Source organism: Pogona vitticeps, chromosome 1 (genome assembly GCF_051106095.1).
Source record: "Pogona vitticeps strain Pit_001003342236 chromosome 1, PviZW2.1, whole genome shotgun sequence".
NCBI classification, from domain to species: domain Eukaryota; kingdom Metazoa; phylum Chordata; class Lepidosauria; order Squamata; family Agamidae; genus Pogona; species Pogona vitticeps.
The window spans coordinates 16190575-16211670 of record NC_135783.1 but is presented as its reverse complement, the minus strand read 5'-3'; the positions used below and the strand labels follow the sequence as shown (position 1 = coordinate 16211670).

At 42.0% G+C, this 21096-nt stretch overlaps 1 protein-coding gene across 2 annotated transcripts in view; it reads left to right on the top strand.

The window, feature by feature from the left end:
- Positions 1-41: 41 nt before the first annotated feature.
- The window catches only part of PPP1R21 (protein phosphatase 1 regulatory subunit 21), a 54502-nt gene continuing 33447 nt past the window's right edge, over positions 42-21096 (top strand). The window contains exons 1-12 of one of the 2 annotated variants that reach the window (XM_072987961.2): positions 42-201; positions 3800-3868; positions 5415-5561; positions 6605-6706; positions 9525-9689; positions 10699-10757; positions 12299-12393; positions 14847-14899; positions 15851-16000; positions 16982-17083; positions 17175-17263; positions 20009-20145. In XM_072987961.2, coding sequence (XP_072844062.2) covers positions 142-201; positions 3800-3868; positions 5415-5561; positions 6605-6706; positions 9525-9689; positions 10699-10757; positions 12299-12393; positions 14847-14899; positions 15851-16000; positions 16982-17083; positions 17175-17263; positions 20009-20145 — 1228 coding nt within the window. In that variant the 5' untranslated portion in view covers positions 42-141. Of the gene's footprint in view, positions 202-363; positions 614-3799; positions 3869-5414; positions 5562-6604; positions 6707-9524; positions 9690-10698; positions 10758-12298; positions 12394-14846; positions 14900-15850; positions 16001-16981; positions 17084-17174; positions 17264-20008; positions 20146-21096 lie in introns of those variants that run through there. The other variant, XM_072987967.2, reaches the window with a different exon arrangement.

The following is a 21096-nucleotide window of genomic DNA, read 5'->3' as shown; positions in this document are numbered from 1 at the left end:
GGGTTGTTATTAGAGCGAGGGCGCGCGGTGACGTCACCGCGCCGGCCCCACCCTCCAACCCGGAAGTGCGTCTCCCTCTGTGGGTAGACCAGCGGCGGGGCGGTTCTCCGGATAGCGGGCTTTGGTCCGCTCTGAGCGGCCATGGCGGCAGCCGCCGAGCTGCAGGGGAAGTACCAGAAGCTGGCGCAGGAGTATTCCAAGGTACCGACAGGCCACACCTTCCCTCAATACACAAGAGACACCCCCGTGCACAAAATGGTATCCGCCCTTAGCAGTGGCTTCCATAGGGAGAGACCCGCGTGAGGGCAGATCCTCCCGGTACGGTAGCCCCGTAGGGTCAGTTCTCGTTTGAGCCGTCGGGGAACACCGGTTCCTTCCTTGGTGACTTGTGGGGTGGGGGTTTGGGGTGCCTTCAGGCTGCTGCCCAGTGGGGCAACCTGGGCGCTCGCCATTCGCCCTGCCAATTTAAAGACATAACACGACGGGTTAGCCGTGCAGGCGGGCGGGGGGGTCCCAGGGTGAGTCTCGGGCATCTCTAGCCCCAAAGAGATGGCCAGGTCCATGGGAAAGACGCCTGGGTGAGGTTCTGCAGAGGTGGTACAAGTCGGTGGAGGTAGGGCTGGTTGGATGGACAGATACCTGTCTCCTTTAAGGGATCGCCCTGTGATGTGTGTGTGTGTGTGTGTGAGAGAGAGAGAGAGAGAGGAAGGAAGGAAGGAAGGAAGGAAAAAAGGGAAGGTCCTGCAAGTCTGTGCCAAGGAGGAAGCCAGGAAACGGGATCTGACACTACTCTCAGGGCCATAGCTGGTTCCTGGATGCTTATCTTTCATTGCCACCCCAGCGTTGGAAGATGGATGTAGGGCTGTCTTTTCCCACTCCAGGTCTGTTGGACCACAACTCCGTCTTCAGCAGTACAGTGCATCTGCTGGGCACTAGGTTGGGAAAGGAGAGTATAAAAGCAGTGGCAACTACCCTCTGTTCTCCACCTCTTCATAGAGAAATCAACCCTGACCTGACCCCCTCAGGAAAACAAAAACTAGGTCAACAACAGGGATCTACTGTGGGTATATCTGACTTTAAAAATATTGATTGTGTAGGTGGCCTTGGGAGACATGCAACTGCTGCTTTAGGTAATAAGTGAGGATCAGGTATGGTAGTGTCGTGATGACATTGTTGCCTCAGGTGCAGCAAGGAATGCCTGCCAATTTTAATTCTTATATCCCACGGCACGTTCATCTGTAATGCAATGCTAAACTAGCTTATTACTCTCACAGCAGTATTAATAGCGTCCGTAAACTAAACATTGTTGCACCATAAAGTGTTCTGAATGTTGTGCCCACAGACATTTCCTGTTGCCCAGTTTTTCTGTGAGTATGTTATAGGGGAAAAATTATAAGGGCAAATTGTAAAAATAAATAATCTTCACTAAAATGTTTGGCAGTTTTGCGTTCCTGCCTTGTATCAAGACAAAAGGAGTATTTCCTTTTTTAAAAGGATGCCTTTTCTTCCAGCCCTTTTCTTTTAAAATAATACATTAAAAACAGCTGTAGTTTCTTGAATTTTTGTTTATAAAAGTACTCTCTTGGATAACAAGTAGTAGTAGCAAGGGACAGAAGGTTTTTTCATTCCCTGTCTGAGCAGTAGTTAGTATTCCACTTTGACCTGTAGCATTGCTCCATAATACCTCGTTATTTTTGCGATAGTATTTCTGTTCTTAACATTTGTATTGTTTTCTGACTACACTCTTTCTGTACCTCCCCTGATTTATCTATAAAGTTTTGTATCAAGTCTACCATCGTAATACCTACTAAATACATTTCTGAAGTGTGAACTTGTGTCCCTTAATTTCTCTCCCTTCTAAAAAGAATTAGTTGATTTTTTTCTCTGAAGAAAAAGAAACACACATTAGTGGAAGATCATATAAATATATGGAGAATAAGGCCATCAATGGTTACTAGTCAAGGTGGCTGTTATGTTTGGTACTGGAGGGAGTATATCTCTCAATATTTGTTGCTGGGGAATGTGAGAGGTGCTATTAAAATAACGACTTGCTTGTTAACTTCCAAGTTGCGTATGATTCCCACTTATGGTAACAGAATACTGGATTAGATATGCTTTTCACCTAGTTTTTATGTACTTAATGTCATATGATTAAAATTTTAAATATGAACTTTAAAATGAAATGTTGAAAACATATTAAAGCAGTTACATTTATTTTTACAGAAAATATTCTGTATATCAGCTTCATTGCTGTGGAAATAGTCCAGTTTTGCCCCCCAGGACCTGAAATGGGATGTACGTCCACTATAATTTGGCAGCAAATATAATGGTCAGATTTTATCTGTCAATTTCTAGTGGCGGACCAGAAAAAAAGCTATTAAAGGAAACAGAAAAACCTTGTTTTTCATGGAGGGAGCATTGTTGGTCCAGAAAGAAAAGATAAAAGGGGATGCTTATGAGCTGTGAGTTGCTATCCCTAGTTCTGGGGTATGCATGGCCTGTTTGTGGCATTGGCCAGACCTTTTTTGTCTTGTGATGAGTGCATGTCAACTGAGAACACACGGCCTAGAGCCTAAACAATCATTCTCCTGCTTTTGCAAATGCAATTTCAGTTGTGTTTCCAGAGACAACTTGTTGAGTGAACAAAGTGCTGGAGGAGCTTTGGTCTCATTTATTATGGCTCTTGTTATATTCTCAAACTTCAAGCTATTTTTCATCAAAGTTTGTCCAAGATTATTAATCTCAGTGGGCATAAACAATCAAATGTTCTCTGGGTCACAGTTGGGAAAACTGCCTTATAAAAGTGACAGTGTCTCACTCTTGAAACCTTAGATCCTCAATGAATTATCTTGATCCCAGTGTTTCAACATTGTGGCATTAATGAAACCTGCCATCAGATTTTCCATGGGATTGATGTCCTCTGAACTATTATAGCTGAAAGTGCTTAAGGATCCAGAATCAGGATTGTACCTGAAGTTCTGTGTTTCAGCTTGGAAATTGTTGTTATATGCCAACAGGTCTCCTCTTACTTATGGTAACTCTATAAATAAGTTATCTCCAAAATATCCTGTCCTCAACTGCCCTGCTCAGCCCTTGTAAACTCAAGCCTGTGGATTTCTTTAGGGAGTCAGTCCATCTTGCATATGGTTTTCCTCTTTTCCTGTTGCATTCCACCTTTCTCAGCATTATTGTTTTTTTCCCCAGGGACTCCTACTTTCTCATGATGTCTCCAGCCTCAGTTCAACATTTTTGCCTCCAGGGATAGCTCAGGCAGGATTTGATCTAGGAACCACAGTCTTTCTGGCAATCCAGGGCATCACACTATTTTTTTTCCTGACAGCTTTCTTTACTGTCCAGCTTTCACACCCACAAAGGATTGAAAATACAAGAGTATGGATGGTTTTGGTCTCTAGTAGCACATCCTTACGCTTGATGGCCTTTTCTAATTCCTTCATTGCTGCCCTTCCTAGTCTCAATCTTCTTCTGATTTCCGGGCTGCAGACTCCATTAGGGTCGATGACTGAACCAAGGTATATATCCCAAGTAAAATAACTTTGAAATATCTTCCCCATTTTGAAAGGTGTAGCAGGCTAAATATAACCTTCTAAAAACTTAACATTTGCTTAGGTTCGACATTATATTGCCTTCTTTAGGCACTCATGCTTTTATTCTGTCCCCTAAATGAACTTATATTTTGGTAGGGAAGTAGGTAAGAGGTTTGCAGGTGTCTTGTTGGTCAGCCAGTAACCTTATTGCTTCACAACTGGGTTAATGATTTCTCCCTGCCTCTCTTCTGCAGCTTCGTGCACAGAATCAAGTATTAAAGAAGGGTGTTGTGGATGAGCAAGCAAATTCAGCAGCCTTGAAGGTATGCTTTTCAATTATTAAAGGAAAAAGCAGCTTGATTCTCTGTTTGGTTGCTTGAATAGGTGATACATTGCCATGTAGAATTAGTGGTACTTTCTGTCAAATAACAAACCTGAGTTGGCTTCAAGGTAATTTCTGGGAAATCTTGTTGTTCAGAAGACGGGTGGAGAGTCTTGGGGTCCCATCCAACCCTTTGAGGGAGAGGTCCATGCCTCTTGTCTATTACACAATTGTTTGGTGCTTTGCAATTGTCTGCACAGTTTTTCCTTTTCTAAAAGGTTGAAATGCTTTCCCTATAGCTAAGCTGCTGATCTGTACTAGCTAAAAGATTCTGATGCGTTTGGGCCAGTGTTTTTTCTAGGGCCACCACTGCAGGGCTGTCCCTGAGAACGTCTTTGAAATTCCATTTGGTCTTTCGGCTGACAAAAGTTCTCCGATCTTGGGTTGGAAGTAGCTGTAATACAGCATATATTTATGGAGTCTCAAAGGAGTCAGTCTCCCCTCCTGCTGCAAAAGGCTTCCCAATCGCTAATAGCAAAAAGGGGAAGCCAGCCTTCCATTCTACCCCTGCTGAGGCCAGAGACGATTGCTAACTGGTGGCTGTAGAAAAGGAACAGAATCTCATCTCTTTCGTCCAGCTTGACTGCTGTCACTGGAAGAAAAAAAAACAATTTAACTAGCAACAGGCAAACATGTGGCCAAATCATTATCCCTGTCAAAAAAACGGTCTTTCCTAGGGTGAGAGTATCTGCATTGAATGGTTGTAACTGATCCGCACATTGCTGACTTAACTGTGTTTGAATCATCTGTTGAAAGAACAGGCGTGAAATGCCTTTGATCCACTTAAAGCACGCCTCTTTGTTTCTTCTGGGCATTTAACTGCTGTGGATTGGGTGTATTATATTTTCACCTTTAAAACAGATGGAGGAACGGCAAATGGACTACATCTGCCCAGCCCTTCAGTAGTCCTTCCAAAGCGGCTGAACCTGTAATGAGAGCACAGCTAGGGACAGCATAGGTTTCTTTTACAAAATCAGTTTTATTTTGAGTCACAGTTTAACATCACAAGAAAATCCGTAGAACCTGATTGCTTGAAACATGATACTGGTAGTTAGGAATTCATGTTCTTTATTTCTTTATTAAGTAGAAACAAAAATCAACTCCTTATGCTAAGCTTCTATCTACAATTTGAAATAGTTTTCAAGTTTTGCTGGTGAAGTAAAATGGCAGCTGCCACAATATTTATTGATATAATGAAGTACAACTAGGAATACAAAAGGGTATTTCAACTGCAGTAACAGATCAGTAAATTGTTACAGATCTTTGAATGTAGACCCGTGGATTTGCTTTTTCCTAAGTAGGTCCTGCCCAGCTGGACAAAATGCACTACGGGTCACTGCTGTGAAAAGACATAACACAGAAGTGAGATTTCATTAGGATGACTTGCCGAGTTTTAACTGAAATTGTTAATTCATTTGTAAAAAAACAAAAAAAAACCCAGTCCATACCAAACACTGATGTGATGTAACTTCTGATGCCAAATGCAGGAGCAACTGAAAATGAAGGACCAATCCCTCAGGAAGCTGCAGCAGGAAATGGACAGCTTGACTTTCCGAAATCAGCAACTGGCCAAGAGGGTTGAGCTGCTCCAGGATGAACTTTCGTTAAATGAATCTAAAGGCAAGAAGAACAAGGTAGGCATCCAGCAGGACTAGCTTGCAAGCAGGCTACCAAAAGTATCATGAGATTGGAATTACTGCCCTTCCAGAAATGTTATAATGTTGGGCCCTTTAGCTAGGAGAGAAAAAAGACATCCAGCAGGCATGACCGCTATTTGAAACTGAATCATATGAGTTTGTTTTTTGCCCCTAATACTAGAATCTGTGTTATCCTGTGGACCTCAGTGGTGGAGAATCAGAACAGAAAGTTTTTCATATCATACGACTGGTTTTAAAAAACCATTTAGCCAAATTCATGGAAAATAACGGCTACTAGCCACGTGTGAGTGACTTCAGGGGTGTAGTGGGGAAGAGGCCCCAAAGGGGCTCCTAAGAGCAGGCCCCTCTTGAGTTGTGGATCGTGCCAAGCCATTCCAATCCCTCTTATGTAGGTACTGTAGTTGGAAGGCTGCAATGGGATGACCCCATGTACACCTCGCCTGTTATGCTGAACTATTTGTAGAAAGGGCAGGATACAAAGAACTGCTGGGTAGCTTAGTGACTTGGGTCTCTGACTGTGGAACCAGAGGTTGGGAGTTTGATTCCCCACTGTGCCTCCTAGACTTGATGATCCATAGAGTCCCTTCCAGCTCTGCAGGTTGTTGTTATTATAAATAGGATAAAAGGAGAAAGAATTGCTTGGATAGGATGCTATCATTTGTATATAGTTCTGTGGGATCAGTATAAGGGCTTCACTAATAATCACATTTCCTAAATGCCTTGTATAAGGTATTTCAGGACTTCTGACAATGTGTAAAGCAAGCCAGTATTAGTTCAGAGAGTACACTGCAAATGGGCAAATGACTTTCAGAAAACCACCAAGCCTCAAGTGAAATTTGAACTGCAGGTAATGCCAGTTGTTGAGTCTGTTTTGATCTAGTACTGGTAACATATAGGGGGAAAATAAGCAGATCCGACATGGGAAAAATAAATGGATATTTGCAATGATGTTCAGGAGCTGTGGTATGCAGTAGTAGGTAAGTGCATTCACTAAACAGAAATCTTTTGCTTTCTATTAGAAAAGTGGTGAGCCTACATCTCAGCTGAGTCAAGAACAGAAAAACGTCTTTGATGAAGATCTTCAGAAGAAGATTGAAGAGAATGAGCGATTGCATATTCAGGTGTGTACATTGGTAGTATCCAGTACATCAGAAAGTTGCTTTAAACCTCTAAGATTCAAAAAATAAGGTTGTTGCAACAAAATACTGAGGGCTGCTTTTTGGTCCCAACAGGCAGCTTGGCCAGAGCATGCAGTTGATTCAGTATACAATTTATTTATGATAAATTGGCTTGAGCCAGCAAAATCTGGTGCTTCAAAAACATTCCACTTGTCTAGAGAAATGTCTAAATTCAGTAAACATTAAAAAGTTAAATGACCTAGCCTGTCTTTTGTCCAAGAGCATGTTTCGAAGTTATTGAAAGAGATTTTTAAAGTGGATTGTTGTGTTCCCTTTTCCCTTTAAATGTATTTTTAGTATTGATTTGATTTATCATTTTTAATATAATACTAGTTTGATTCTTTTTTAATATCTCTATGCTTACTGGTTTTAGCTTTTAAATATTGTCTTTTTAATGATGTAAGTCGCCTTGGATCCTTTTGAGCAAAAAGGCAGGGTAAAAAATAGCTTAAATAAATAAACTAATAAAAATAGAAGATGCCAGTTTGTCCTAAGTGAGTGGAAGGAATGTAGTAACTCAGATCCAGAGTAATCTGTACATGTACAGCATGGGTCACAAGTGGGTTCACCAGCACCATTTGTTAACCTTTCAGATCAGCCACCATTGATATGCAAGGAAGCAGAGACAAAGAAGTAAATGGGGATCAGGACCTCTTCCTTGTGTTTCCTGTGCTTCCCCTCTTGTGTGTCTTTGTGCTGAAGGAGACAGTGGTTAAGGAGTATGCAAAGAAGAGAATCTTCCCCCCCCTTTGTTTTGGCTGGGGCAAAGCTGAGTCTGCAGTGTTTCTTTATGAAGAAGCAGGAGGCATGTCTTCTCCTCTTTGCCTGCTGCCAAACATTTCTCATAGTAGAGGGGACAAGGAAAAAACTTGAATTAGAACAGTGTGTTGGTAAAACTAGTTGCTGTAGGGAATGTGTAATCATGTGACTTGGATCACTGAAGATGTTTGACCTTAAAAGAGGGTGTTGGTGTCACCCTGCTATGGGTTTAACGTTGAGTGACCTGTGGCTGACTTGACCTGTCATCTGATTAGCATCTCGTAGCATGATTATATTTCAGCTCTGCTTCCAGGAAAGAGTCTGGTCGGCTTTCAGGGTACACAGGAGTGTTACTCTGCAACAGTCGTTGCTCTGTTCCTTGCAATCAACTCCTGTCTTTTTGACATGTCTCCACCCATCTTGTTCTTGTCTTTCTCAGAGTTGTTTCAGTTCTCACTGAAAAGCTTCCACGTTTACATTTCAGAAAACCGACTTGCTTACATTTGTTCTCTTTTCTCCAGATTCTGATCAAAGTGTTTCTCCAGGGCTTTTACTTAGTCTAAATCGGAATACAGGGAAATGAAGTTTTTCCCTTAGGGCATAACGGAGAGCTAAGAAGATCTGCATGTGTCTATAGGATATGTGTCTGGACTAGCAAGAGAATTCTCTTCCTTAGGCACTTTTGCAACCTCAACTAGCATGCAAACTGGAAAAAGTGCATATAAAGCAAAAAATACAAAGGCTGTCTGCATCCTATTTCTCAATGCTCCTTAATATTTCATGCTGCTTTTTTTCCTGTGAATGTTCACAGTAATCCTGTGATGCAAGGCTGAGAGAGAGCAACTGGCCCTAGGTTACCCATTAAGTTCCTTGCTGATTGGCAGTTTAAACCTGGTGCTCTAAATCACAGAGTCATCGGATAATTGAGTTGTAAGACCATTGAGTCTGATCTCCTGCTCAATGTACAAGTTCAGATCAAAGCAGACTCTGCTCAGTGCATAACGGACTTGGACTTTGTTTTTATTTTAACCCTGCCTTGGATTCTTTTTAAGAAGAAAGGCAGGATACAAATATTTAAATAAAATAAAATACATTTCTTTGTGAACAGCGTATTTTCTGCAATGCTAGAGTTAAAAAATAAAAGTTCATAAATCAAGCCTCAGGAAGCATGGCTCCCCTATTTTTAATATGCTTACCTGTTTATTCAGCTTCTATAGCTGATGGGAGGCTAGAATCAACATATAGTGTCTTAGGTTACTTATGGAGGAGGGACTCAAATGTTCTGTTTTTGATGTTACGTTTGGGGAAAGATATGATGAAGTGCTAAAAGTTGACAATAAGGAGTCAAGTCATTCCATATAAACACTGACTGTTTGAATTTTTCATAACCTGTTCCCAGATTTTCAGTATTATTATTTCAGATATGACAAGATATGGCATGGGAGAGATGATCAAGACTGCTAGTAGCATTTATAAAGGTTAATAATAAACTAGGTGAGGTGGTGTTTTTATGGCCATCCCATGTCATTTTGCTGCATGGGATAGATAATAAAATGGTGCTTCCCCTCTCCTATTCCATATTTAAGAGTGGGTTGGACTCCCGTTTGAATCTTTATTTAGCTGTGTTTGGTCAGTAGGCATGGGGCAGGCTGCAAGGCACACCGTTCTTTCCTCAACCCCTTGTTGCTATCTCTCAGCCTCTGCTGCCCGAGGTGACTACTTCATTTTCTCTGACAATAGAGGTAGATCTGGAGGGAAAGATGGCTTTCCCCAACAATCAGTGGCAGATTCAGGAAGATGAACTTAATAGGAATGCCTGGCAGGGGTTGGTTGACCTACGATTGCTTACTGCTTTAAGATTCTGAAACAAGTACCCACAGGAAATCCTGATTGTTGCTGGTGGTGGGTGCTGTGTTTTCCTTTGCAATGACCAGATCTGTGCAGCTGTTCTCTCAGAGAGGTGCACTATGCCTACTTTTCCGTTCTTGCCTTCCCGTTGTAGTTTGTTGAGGCAGACGAGCAACACAAGCGTTTGGAAGCTGAGCTAAGGAGCAGACTGGAGGTCTTGGAGATGGAGGCTGCCCAACACCAAGCCGTTGTGGATGGCCTAACTTGGAAGTACATGGACACCATAGAAAAACTGCAGAGTGATAAAGCCAAATTAGAAGTAAGTCTTGAAACTAGACATTTTCTCTTACGGCCGTCTGCGTGCCGAGGCTTGCTTGATTCATTCAATTGTTGCCTTCTGCCAAGTTGAATCATGAATTAGCCTTCTGTTTCTTTATCTGTATCAATTTCACATATTATTTTGAGTGATTTTGGAAATCTTCAGTCAACTCCGGTTACTTGAGCTGGGAAACTATACTCAATGACTTCTGAACAAACTAGAACACAAAGCCAGCTTTTATAAACAGTGGCATCCTGTACTCGGCTGTTTGGATATGGTTAATCATGGGCCAAAATTCTACTACTTCTATGTTTTCATCTTAGTAGTCAGTGCAAGTCTCGGTGGCAAATTGCCACAAGTGACGTTGGCAGAGGCGTTTGATGTTGTGCATCAAGTTCTTTGTCTCCATGTGCAACAGACAGCACATGCCTACCCAGACTCGTGCCATTTTGTCACAGAGGTTTTCAGTGATATCATCATCATCATCATCATCATCATCATCATCATCATCATCATCATCATCATCATCATCATCATCATCATCATCATCATCATCATGTGTAATTGACAATTTTGGCCATCGTTTTTGGTTTGAATATAATAGGATACTGTGAAGCTGGAGGCTTGCTATGTGTTTTGTGCAATCGCATGAAGAGTGGGCTGAAGTCCCTGTTTGGTAAGCTGAGATGATGATTGTTGGGAAACAGCCACTTTTGGCCTCTGGGTTTATTGAAAAGCTTACTTTCTCAATTACCCATTCCTTTGTGATCATGTTCATGACCTATTTTTAGTTTCATTCTATCTGGTGTTGTTTTAGTTTTTAGTGAGTAATATACTACTATGGTTTTATTGCTTGTAATGTTCAGTGCTTAGTGTGGCATTTGGGGCAGGTGTGCGGTTCATAAATTTTTAAAAGACTAAAACTTTCAGGGTTTAAGTGTGGCTGTAATAAATGACTGCTGACAGTTCTTCTCTTCCTCCCTCCCTCCTCCTGATCCCACACTTTTAGGTCAAAACTCAAACCTTAGAGCGGGAAGCCAAGGACTGCAGGGTTCGAACAGAAGAATGGTAAGCTTTCTTAAATTGAATTTAAATTTATTAAAGTGTATTGGAGATTTCTTTTCAGCTATTAGACACATATGTAAAGACTAACATTACACTGAGCTGATAGTGATTTGTTAGGGTTAGATGTGCAACCAATAGATACAATTACAAAGCATTTACTTAAAGAGCTTGGGTGTTATTTACATTGGAGTGTGCTTGACAGCATTTTGTGTGTGCTCGGAATATAGGGAAATTACATATTTAAAAAAAATGTTTGTGCATTACTTATATGCACAATAGGAACCTATGAGTGCCCATGGAATGCATATAAATTTTGTAGGAAACTTATGCAGATGAGATGCAGCACCATTGGGTGGACTGTGCTGTTGTTTCTAGAACATTGAAGTCATGCGAGGTGAGCTGTGCTGCCAAACTAGAGCCTGTAAAGCAAAAAGCAAAATGTGCTGGTTGTGTACCGCCCCATAGCACTTAAAGTACCCTCTGGGCTGTTTACAGTTTGATTATGCAGGCTACACATTCTCCCTCCACCCCCAGGCATTCTGGGTACTCAATTTATTGACCTAGGAAAGATGGAAGGCTGAGTGAACCTCAAGCTAGCTTACCGGGTCATGAGCAGAGTTTTGGCTGCAGTACTACAGTTTAGCCACTGGAGCATGAGGCTCCTCTAAAGCTGATTTAGTAGCAAATGGACTGCTGCTAGGGAAACAGAAGGTTGAATTCCCATCTTTTTTTCAAAAGTTTGAGGTATGAGAGGCGGGTGCACAGCTGACTGGCTGAAATGAAGTGAAGTTTCACTGCGATAACTTTGAAGATTAGGGTGAAATTTTCATGTTTGCAGTTACAATGAACAGCTGTCCAATCAATTTAAAGATAATTTTGATTTAAGGCCAACATCATGCGTAGCTCAGTGGCTTAAGTATCTGGCTATGGAATCAGAGGTTGGGAGCTTGATTCCCAACTGTGCCTCCTTGGCAAGGGCTTGACTCAATCATCCATAGGGTCCTTTCAAGCTCTGTTGTTGTAAGATATAATAAGTTATAATCTTGACATTAATATTAAAAAAAAGTGGAAGGTGCTGCTTATTGGTCAAGTGCCTGTAGCCTTCAGCTTTGGTGCCGTGGAATGTTCTAACTTAGGGTTAGCCCTCCTGTCACCCTGCAGAATGTTGTTAGACTGCTTCTCCCATCAGTCTTAGCTCATATAGCTTGTATTGGGGGATGGTGGGACATACTAACTTGGGTTCTAGACATATATTGTGGTCATTTGAAAGGTGTTGATAGTGCGGAGGTTCTGTAGAAAGAGGAGCCGCGTTTCAAATATAGAGCATTTCAGTAACAGATGTTGCTAGGACAGGTAACGGTTTCAATTCTTGGCTCATCTGATGTCTTGAAGCTTGTTTATCATACTTCCTTCACTGGAAAACTGTCTCTCTCCAGCCATTTCAGTTTCTCCCTACCAAAAAAAAAAAAAAAAAAAAAAAACGCCGAGAAAGGCAAACACCCCTTGGTAAATAGTTAATATTGTTGTTTTCTTTTCTCATCCAGCCAGCAGCAGCTAAAACATCTTCATTCTGACTTGAGTAGCAGGTTGAAGGAGTCTTTGCACATCATTAGTGAAAAAGTACCTTTCAACGACACAAGTAAGTGTTATGTCCAGTGCTCTTGCTGATTGGTAAAAGAACAATGCATGAAAAAGTGAAAATACTGAGATGTTTTCATTCTGATTCATCATAAAATTAATTTAACTTCTCCCCCGCCCCAAATATCAAACTAAATTTTAAATAGATATCATTGTACTTTGTAAATAAGTTTGGGCTTCCTCTTAAAAGTGCTAGCCCTGTATTGAATTTCTACCCCCTGCCTACAGCCTATGGTCTGAGTTACCCGATGTTGTGATGCAACTGCATTATAAATTGGTGACTTCCATTTCCATGTGATGTGGGTGTGAAGAAACTTTATTATTAAAGTGCCATCAGACAAGGGTATCGTAAGGTAAAGATTCCCCTTGACACTTAGTCCAGTCGTGTCTGACTCTAAGGCGCAGTGTCATCCCCGTCTCCAAGCCATAGAGCCAGCGTAGGTCCGAAAACAGTTTCCATGGTCACATGGCTACCGTGACTAGACACAGAATGCCATTACCTTCCCACCGAGGTGGTACCTATTTATCTACTTGCATTTGCATGCTTTAGAACTGCTAGGTTGGCAGGAGCTGGGACAAGCGACAGGAGCTCACTCTGCCGCATGGATTCAATCTTACGATGGCTGGTCTTCTGACCTTGTAGCACAGAGGCTTCTGCGGTTTAACCTGCAGCGCCGCCACGTCCCTTTACCAAGGGTATTGTAGTCCTGGTCAAAATTATGAGAGTAACTGGCTTTGCAAGAGGGTTTTCATTTCTTTAAACTGTATGTATTCATCATTGCTGTGTTGTTTCAGCTATGCATAATCCATTAAAAATATCTTAAACACGTCGGAAACATTTTAAGAAGGGAAGCAGTCCCTGTTAAGACCTCTATTCTCAGCAGGCTGCTCACTTACCAAAAGCCTGCTTGAAGAAAAAGGCCCTTGCCTGCAGCCACTGGACCTGACGTGGCAGAGAAGCTTTATGTTCCCTGTAACTGTCAGCAGTCTGGCTGCAGCATTTTGGATCAGCTGATTTTTCCAAACACTTTTCAAAGGCTGTCCTACGTGGAATGTATCATGATTATAGATGGGGGTATTCATGTTTGTATATGAATATGAATATCCCCGTGCAGCTGGAGTTAACGAGGGTCCGGCCCCTGGGGCCGGACTGTCCACTTATACATCTGCCAACGACAATGACCCTGCTCATCCTTCCAGTCGCTCCTGAGTGCCGTTCTCTTCCTGGTCGGCTAGCCACTCCTGGCAGAAGGAGGGAGGGCAAATCTCCCTGCAAGACTGCTGAGTGGCTAGCCGAACAGTGCTCCAGAGGGACCGGAAGGAAGAGAGGGGCCACCGCCACTACCGGACATGTGAGTGGACTCCAGCTGCATGGGGATATTTGTATATGAATGCAAATACCCCCATCTCTAATCACAATCATCCAAGTGAGATGTAGCTAAAGCATGTGTAATGATAACCAGGTCATTATTTGTTTATTACTTAGCTATATCAGATTCTTTATTTATTTATTTTTATACTTTTCTTTTCAGCATAGATTAGGGAGAATATGGCCACCCTCCCAATTAAATTCATTCTAGACCCCTCCTGCAATGCTCCCTTCTGTCCTGTAGTAAGAATGGCAGGCAGTTATTCAGGACGGGGATGGGGGTGGGGTGGTAGATTTGAGAATTGCATCTGGCCAGTAGGCTGCATAATGCCTACTTCTCTTCTAAAGCCACTAAATTAAAATTCAGTGACTGGCGTTGATGGTAGATTTGGATGTAAAAGCACTGCTTAGCTTTGGCTTTGCTGCCCATTTTATCTGGTCTTTATTTCATTGCTGCTGTTAACCTTAGGAGCGAGTATGTTGGCCCAGAAACATAGCGATGGCTTCAAGGTGTGTGGCTTGTGCTACGTATCTTCACAGTGTAACTCCTGAAGTTGATGGTGCTTTAGCGCTTGTGCACTTAAGGAACTTAGGTGCCTTTTTGGCATCAGTTGTGAAGAAATCCACCTGCCAACTGTTAAAAAAGCTGGTGCAGTGGGCTGGCTTAAAGACTATTGTGAACCAAATTCAGACAGCAATTCTGCCATAAACTCATCCAGTGACTTTTGAATAAGCTGTTTTGGGAGCTTAGTTCCTCTTGCAGTATAGTGATAATCCTACTCTACCTGCTCCTGATGGAAGAAGGAAAGGACAATGTTTATGGATTCTTGTGAGATTCATGTACATGAAGCATTTTGAACATTCAGAAAGTGCAGTACAGTATATACTTTACGTCATAGTTCATGAATTTGCCATTGTCTTATCATTCATTTGAATTTTCAGCGTCTACTGTCTCAAGGGCTCAGAATGGTTATTGCAGCCCTGCTTGTAAAATATGCTTTCTTGTTGGGGAATGATTTAACGTTAAACTGGAGAGTCCTAAGGGAAAGTACCTGCAGTAATTCTATGAATTGACTTCCTTGTAGGGTCCAGCCAGTATAACGCTCTGAATGTGCCATTACACAGTAGACGACGGCAAGTGAGTAACAAACCCACACTTTTAGAATAATTTTTGGTGCATGCTTCTTAGAATAGGACACATGGGCCAAAATCATCTTAGAGTCAGTCACCAGTGGCCAAAGGGAGGTCATGCTAGTGATGTGTGTTGTTGTGTTGGCTGTCCTCCATGTGCTCAGTTGGGTCCCCAGATGTGCAGTTGGTCACACAACAGGGAGGCAGCAAAACATGGAAAAAGCCTGTGTGATTACCCTTATGCATGTAGTAAAATTCAACAGGATTCTGGCCGTCATGTTTTCTTTTGGTCCACCACAGAATGCATTTTGGTTTTGCTAATGAAAAAGATATGGAAAGCACAGCAATTCTGTTTTCTAGCTAAGGAACTGGTATATCAGAGAGGCTCCTTTTCATAGCTGTGCTTTCTATTTGTTATTTAGTGATAGGGGTGGGCACGAACTGGAACAATGGTGATTCGTGGCTAACCACAAATCACGAACTACCATGAACTCCCAGAAAAAAGAAACCAGTTCACTGTTTGCTTTCCAGTTCATGCCTGGGTGGCAGCGGGGGAAAGCTACTTGCTCCTGCCTCCACCATGAGTGCATGCTCAGAGGCAGAAGCAGGCAAGGAAGGCGGGCCCACTGCCTCTGAGGATGGCACACATGGCAGGAGATGCGATGGGGACAGTGGGAAGGAGGGTAGGCAGGTACCTCTTTTGCTGTAGCAAATGAAACAGTAAATGGAAAATAGTTCAATATTTTATTTTGCTTTGACAAAATAGGATTCCCCCCCCCCCCCGGAACTGGATAGTGAAACAAGCCATGAACCAGCCCAGTTTGTTGAGTTTTTTGGTTCGTGGTTTGTTTCATGCCCGTCTCTAGTTAGGAACATTGTTGTGAAAGTACTCCAGTAAAAGAGATTGCACTGTATTGGAATAATAGTGAGCCACCACACTGCTATTTGTACCTTGCAGTTAAAGCTGCGTGACCTCACTGGCCAGGCACTGGCCTTTGTTCAAGATTTGGTGACGGCTCTTCTGAATTTCCACACCTACACGGAGCAACGGGTCCAGATTTTCCCTATTGATTCTGCCACAGACACAATATCGCCATTAAATCAGAAGGTAGGCTGAGTAGGAATTTACTTTGAACAGCTATAACCTGAACTGGGCCAAGCATGTTATATTTCAGGTTTGGTGCCTGGCACCTCCAATTTGAACAATCAAGTGGTTGGTGTCAGAATGACCCATTCCTGACATCCTGGCTATAGCGTTCTGTCCCTGAATCATGCACTATGGTATTCAGGGACCTGTTCACTGGGTTAATAATCTGAGACCCTTCACCATATGTACTAGCTGCCTTGAGGTCCAGCACTAGCAAACCGTTCTGATGGTGGCTTTTGCGTTTGCAGTATTTTCCCAAAGGTGATGTGCCTGGACTTTTTTGTTGATGTCATTTTGGCTGAAGACCACCTAATTTTTAATGATTTTTTTTAAAGCAGCGGAGGGGTGCTGTCTTGCCTCTTTGAATCCTGCCTGCTGAGTTTTTGTTGCTGTTTTTTACTTCAATAGTTGTTTTCTCTTCTATTGCATTGCTTTTGCTTTAAACTTTTTAACTGTTAGAGATCTTGCAGATGCTGGATTGCAAGTGTGGATTACAGGTAAACAGCCTTCTTAGACGAAGTATTAGATTGAGGCATCTCTGTAGGGGAATGTATCAGCTGGTATTTTTTTTCAACAACAAGCAAACAAATATTACAGTCTCTCTTCCTGAGACTGCAATAGTTTTGTCTTTAGGTCGTGAAGGTTTGATAAACTGTCTCCCACCCGTCTTATTCTTATGTAACTATTTTTAAAATCCTGAGTCTAGTAGTCAAATATGTTGCATAAAGTTTGTTTCAGGGTCTTCCAGGATTTCTGATTCTCCCCCTTAACCTTTCCTTTGCTGTTGTTCTAAAGCAATTAATCCCTGTTCTCAGCAAAGCCCAGACGGTTTTAGAGTAAAAAAAAATATTAAACAACTTGTGTGGTCTGTCAAGACTATTGTGTCCATGACTGGATAAGCAAAAATGAGTCAGAAGCACTAATAGGTCTCTCTGCCTTAAGTTTGCACAGTATCTTCATGAAAATGCATCATATGTCCGTCCTCTGGAGGAAGGAATGCTGCAGTTGTTTGAGAGCATCACGGAGGACACTGTCACCATGCTGGTAATAACTGATTTTCCTGCTCCCACACTCTCTGCCGAAAACCAAGTTGGTGGTAAATATGTGAAATGCTGTTTCTTTTCTCTCTCCAAAGGAAACAACTGTGAAACTGAAATCCTTTTCTGACTATTTAACATCTTATGTCTGCTTTCTCAGGAAGATTCTCCCTTACCAGTTGAAAAGGTACTTTAAGAAAAAATCTCCTAAATGAAAACTGTAATTCACGGGCACCTTATCAATTATGTCAATTATCAATTATGGCAGCATGCCTCTATTGCCTGAATATTTTAATGATGGTTGCTAATTATGTAGACTGTCTAAAGCAGCAGTTCCCAACCTTGGGTCCCCAGATATTCTTGGACTAAAACTCCCAAAGATCTTCACCACTAGGTGTGCTGGACAAGATTTCTGGGAGTTGCAGTCCAAGAACATCTGGGGACCCAAGGTTGGGAACCACTGGTTTAAAATAATGATTCTTAGACTGATGGCAGCATTATGTCCTTGAGAAGCCAATGCTTCCAGTGGCCCATTAAGATTTTTGATTATAAATTAGCACAAATATTTTATATGGCAGGATAAAAATGTCTTGGAAATAATTTTAAAAAAACCCCTCAAGAACTATCTTCTGCACAAGTCTGTCTATTTATCTGTGAAGATTCTCAGGCATCCAGGTGTGATTATCTGGACGTTGAGCCATGACAACTGGAGTTCTTTCTTGTGAGGATGAGACATTTTGCTCCTTATCCAAGTAGCTTCTTCAATCTGAGGAGAGTTGGTAGGAGATCCCTGATCCTAGGATGAGATGTTTTGCTCCTCATCCAAGCAGCTTCTTCAGTCTGAGGAGAGGCCCGTCCATGTCTTTAGAAGAGTTAAAAGATGTTAAAACTATCAAGAATTCCTAATTGGTCTTTTGAACTTATTTATAAAATGAATTTAATCATCTTTCTGCTGCAAGGTGTTCAAGCTGATGTAAATCATCCTTCTCTAACACAGTGCATCTTCAGATATGGTGGGTTACAACTCCCATCATTGCCAGCCTTCATGGCCAAGGTTCATATGATCTACAGCTTTCAAGAACTCCAGCACTTAAAACCCACAAGGTGGTAGAGAGGAATCAGTAGCTTTAAAACTAATTATAAGCTTACGTTTTTCTGAGAGACTGACATAGATTTGTTTTTGTTTTTGACACACTAAAAGAAATGGGAGAACTTTACAATGAAAATCTCCCATTTGTTGTTAAGGGGAAATCTTTGATATTTTTCCTTGATGCACCTGAGTTAAAGTATACCTTAGCTTAGCTGATTTAAGAATTTGCTTTGCTGAATAAGAGAGATTCCTTCTGGTTAATCTACCAAATAAATCCTGCTGCTGTCGGTTAAAACCATGTTTCATTTGAAACATGAGGAGAGAACGTGTGCCTTCCTTCCAGTTCCACAGCCAAAGCTTGTTTCAAATAGGAAATGGATGCTTCCCCCCCCAGACCAATAATTAATCATCGTATGCTGTCAAGTTTATTTAAACCTAGATGATCCTTTCCAGAGTTTTCTAGGAAGAGACAACTCAGAAGTAGTTTAGTATTCCATTCTGAGTAGTCTCTGCCTACTCAGTAGGGAATGCTACTTGGGTCTGTGCAACTTGACCAAGGCTACACAGGCTGGATCTTCTTTTGGGAGCCTTAGTGAGACATCAAATGCCCAACCACTGGTTCCCCAAACAATGCCCATCAGTCCAGAAGAATAGTCAGCAAATGTGTCACACAGTCCTTTTTCACATATTCAAGCAAGTATCCTAAAGTCGTCCTTTTTTGAAGATCTTGCTGTTGTTTGGTTGTAGTACTGGCATGGACCAGGGCTAACAGGCTCCACTGAACCCGGACAAAACAGAAATTCTGTTCCTGGGGGAGGGGGGGAAAGCTCTGATAGGTTAGAGGGGATGGTCCCTAGGCTGGATGGTACTCCTCTCCAGTTTAAGGACCAATGCGTAATTTAGGCATTCTTCTGGACCTGGCCCTTTCTTGGGAGTCCCAGATTGCAGCCGCGTCCTGTTCAGCCTTTAACCAGCTTTGGCTAATTGCCCAACTTTGCCCCTACCTAAACAAGGACTCCCTCAGGACTTTGGTACAGGCCCTGATCATCTCCTGGATTGACTACTGCAATACTCTCTATGTGGGGCTTCCCTTGAACCTGATCCAGAGACTTCAGCGAGTCCAAAATGCAGCAGCCAGACTGGTGGTGAGTGCAAATAAATTTGACCACATCACTCCGGTTCTGGCCCACCTCCACTGGTTGCCCATGGCGTCCCGGATCAGGTTCAAGATTCTGACACTCACATGCAAAGCCCTCTACGGTTTGGACCCATGTTACTTATTGGACGTCTCTCCTTAAAGTCATCTGTCCAACCCACAAGATCATCCCAGTCAAGGCTCTTCCAGGTGGCCAGCCCGAGGGAGGCCCATAAATCCTCTACAAAAGGTAGGGCCTTCTTCACGGTGGCTCCAACTTTTATGGAGCCAGCTTCTGGAGAAAGCCCCCTCCCTGTTGACATTTAGTAGGAAGCAGTTAAGTACACTGCTTTTCAGGGAGATTTTCCATACCAACCCTAGCCGACCACCTTTCCCTGCTTTTTCTTTCCCCTCCTCTTCTTCCCTCCCCTCTTTTCCTACGTCTGCACTGAGTTTATATGATTAGTCAGTGCCATCTGTGTTTTTTTAGAGCTATTGTTGCTGTTTTTAATGTTTCTGGTTTTTATTTTTGCTTTCTATTTGTGTTGTAACCTACCCAGAGTAGTGCCATGAAACTGATGGGAATGAGATACAAATTAAATAAATAAATAAATAAAACTGTTGTTTTTATCAAAATAAATAAATAAATAAACTGTCACCACCACCACATTTCTCACTTTTAAAAACATAAATTCATATGTTCCTAGTTTGGAAGAAGAGTGTGAATCTTCTCTTTGCACAGCTGCGTTAAGAGACAGGAACACGGAGCTCCAGAGTGACATGAAGAAGTTGACAGCAGTTTTTGAGAAGCTGCACACGTACATTAGTCTTCTTGCCTTACCTAGTAAGTGTTGATTCTTCGTAACAGCAGTTTAGGTTTCGGCAGGATGCATGAAATGAAGATTTTGCTGCACAGAAGGCAAAAGATAAGCTTTAGTATACCTGCAGTTGTCTCTGTTTGTTTGTTGTACGGGAGAGGAGAGGACTGTAGCACATAGGCAAAGCACATGAGTTTTGGAAAAAGTCATGGCTCAGTGGTACAGTTCATCTTTTGCATGTAGAAAGTCCCAGGTTAAATTCTCAAGCACCTCCAGGTAGGGTTAGGAGAAGTGCCTTACCTGAAACCTGGAGAAACCTCTGCTAGTCAGGACTGAACATAGTGGGCAAGGTGGACCAGTGGTCTAACTCAGCACAAGGCAGCTTCCTATGTTTCTAGAAATGTGAATGTCTCAGAGAACCTGAACATGGAAACATTACTTTTTTAAAATTATAACTCCCAGAGCCCTGTCCATGGAGTTTTTCTAATTGCTGATTGGTATTTTTTTGTGTCTGTTTTATAGTGGCTCATATCCTGTTACAGAGCTCTGCCAGTGTAATGGGAGTTATGTCACCAGCAACAGCTGATTGCTGCAAATGAAACAGTCTGCTTTGATTTCAGGTTGAACACTACTCATGCACAATGAGAAAAAGTTGCATGTAACCCAGAATTGAAAGAGAGACTCTTTAATTAGCGGCTGTCTGCTGGTGGTGGTGACACAACGGTGGTGAAGAATAGGAACAGCCTTTTCTAGTTCTATTTACATTTTTATTAGTTTATAAAAAGATATGTGAGCTCCCTTATGGATATTTTATTTATTTATTTATTTATTTAAACCCTGGTTCCCCCAAATGCAGTAAATTTTATAATCTTGCTATCGATGGATAGAATCCTTTTTTGTCCTGTTCCATGTGTGGAGAAGTGCCTTATATAATAGAACAGTGGCTACATGTATTCAAAAGTGTGCTTTCTTGGAAT